The 602-nt window shown below is 39.0% G+C and overlaps 1 protein-coding gene across 1 annotated transcript in view; it reads left to right on the forward strand.

The window, feature by feature from the left end:
- LOC119585279 (RNA-binding protein 8A-like) overlaps window positions 1-602 on the forward strand; it is a gene marked incomplete at its 5' end in the record, with an annotated part of 1,127 nt that overhangs the window by 325 nt on the left and 200 nt on the right. Inside the window, 2 exons of the mRNA XM_037933953.1 lie at window positions 125-261; window positions 386-510. Of these exons, the coding sequence (XP_037789881.1) occupies window positions 125-261; window positions 386-510 (262 nt within the window). The remainder of the gene's footprint in view (window positions 1-124; window positions 262-385; window positions 511-602) is intronic.

The raw sequence follows: 602 nt of genomic DNA on the forward strand, positions 1-602 counted from the left end.
AGATATTATGTTATTGACACAGACAAAGAACAAAGATGTTAATCAGCAATTTGGTATAAATTTTTAATGTGTCTAGACTGAAACTGATACTAAACAGTGAACGTAATCCCCCCCCCCCCCCAAGCTGTGGAAGGATGGATTCTCTTCGTCACAGGTGTTCACGAAGAGGCACAAGAAGATGACATTCACGACAAATTCTCAGAGTTCGGAGAGATAAAAAATATCCACCTGAACCTTGACCGTCGTACAGGTTTCCTGAAGGTGGGTCTATGGTCCATAATTGCAGTACTATTTCTAATGATTAAGATCATTTAATGTTTTGTTGTAAATCCCTTGATCATATTCAGTGTGTATAAATTTTATTGATTCTTAATCTTCCTAACAGGGCTATGCATTGGTAGAATTTGAGACCTTCAAAGAGGCACAAGCAGCTCTGGATGGTCTAAATGGCTCTGTAATCCTAGGTCAGACAATCTCCGTGGAATGGTGTTTTGTTAAAGGGCCAAGAAAGTAAGTAAAGCCTTCGTGTTTTGCATGTGTCGTCCTTTGTTGTTGCATAAGTAAGGGATTGTTGAATAGACATAAACAACAGGAGTATACCC

Source organism: Penaeus monodon, chromosome 19, assembly GCF_015228065.2.
Source record: "Penaeus monodon isolate SGIC_2016 chromosome 19, NSTDA_Pmon_1, whole genome shotgun sequence".
In the NCBI taxonomy this organism is placed as follows: Eukaryota; Metazoa; Arthropoda; class Malacostraca; order Decapoda; family Penaeidae; genus Penaeus; species Penaeus monodon.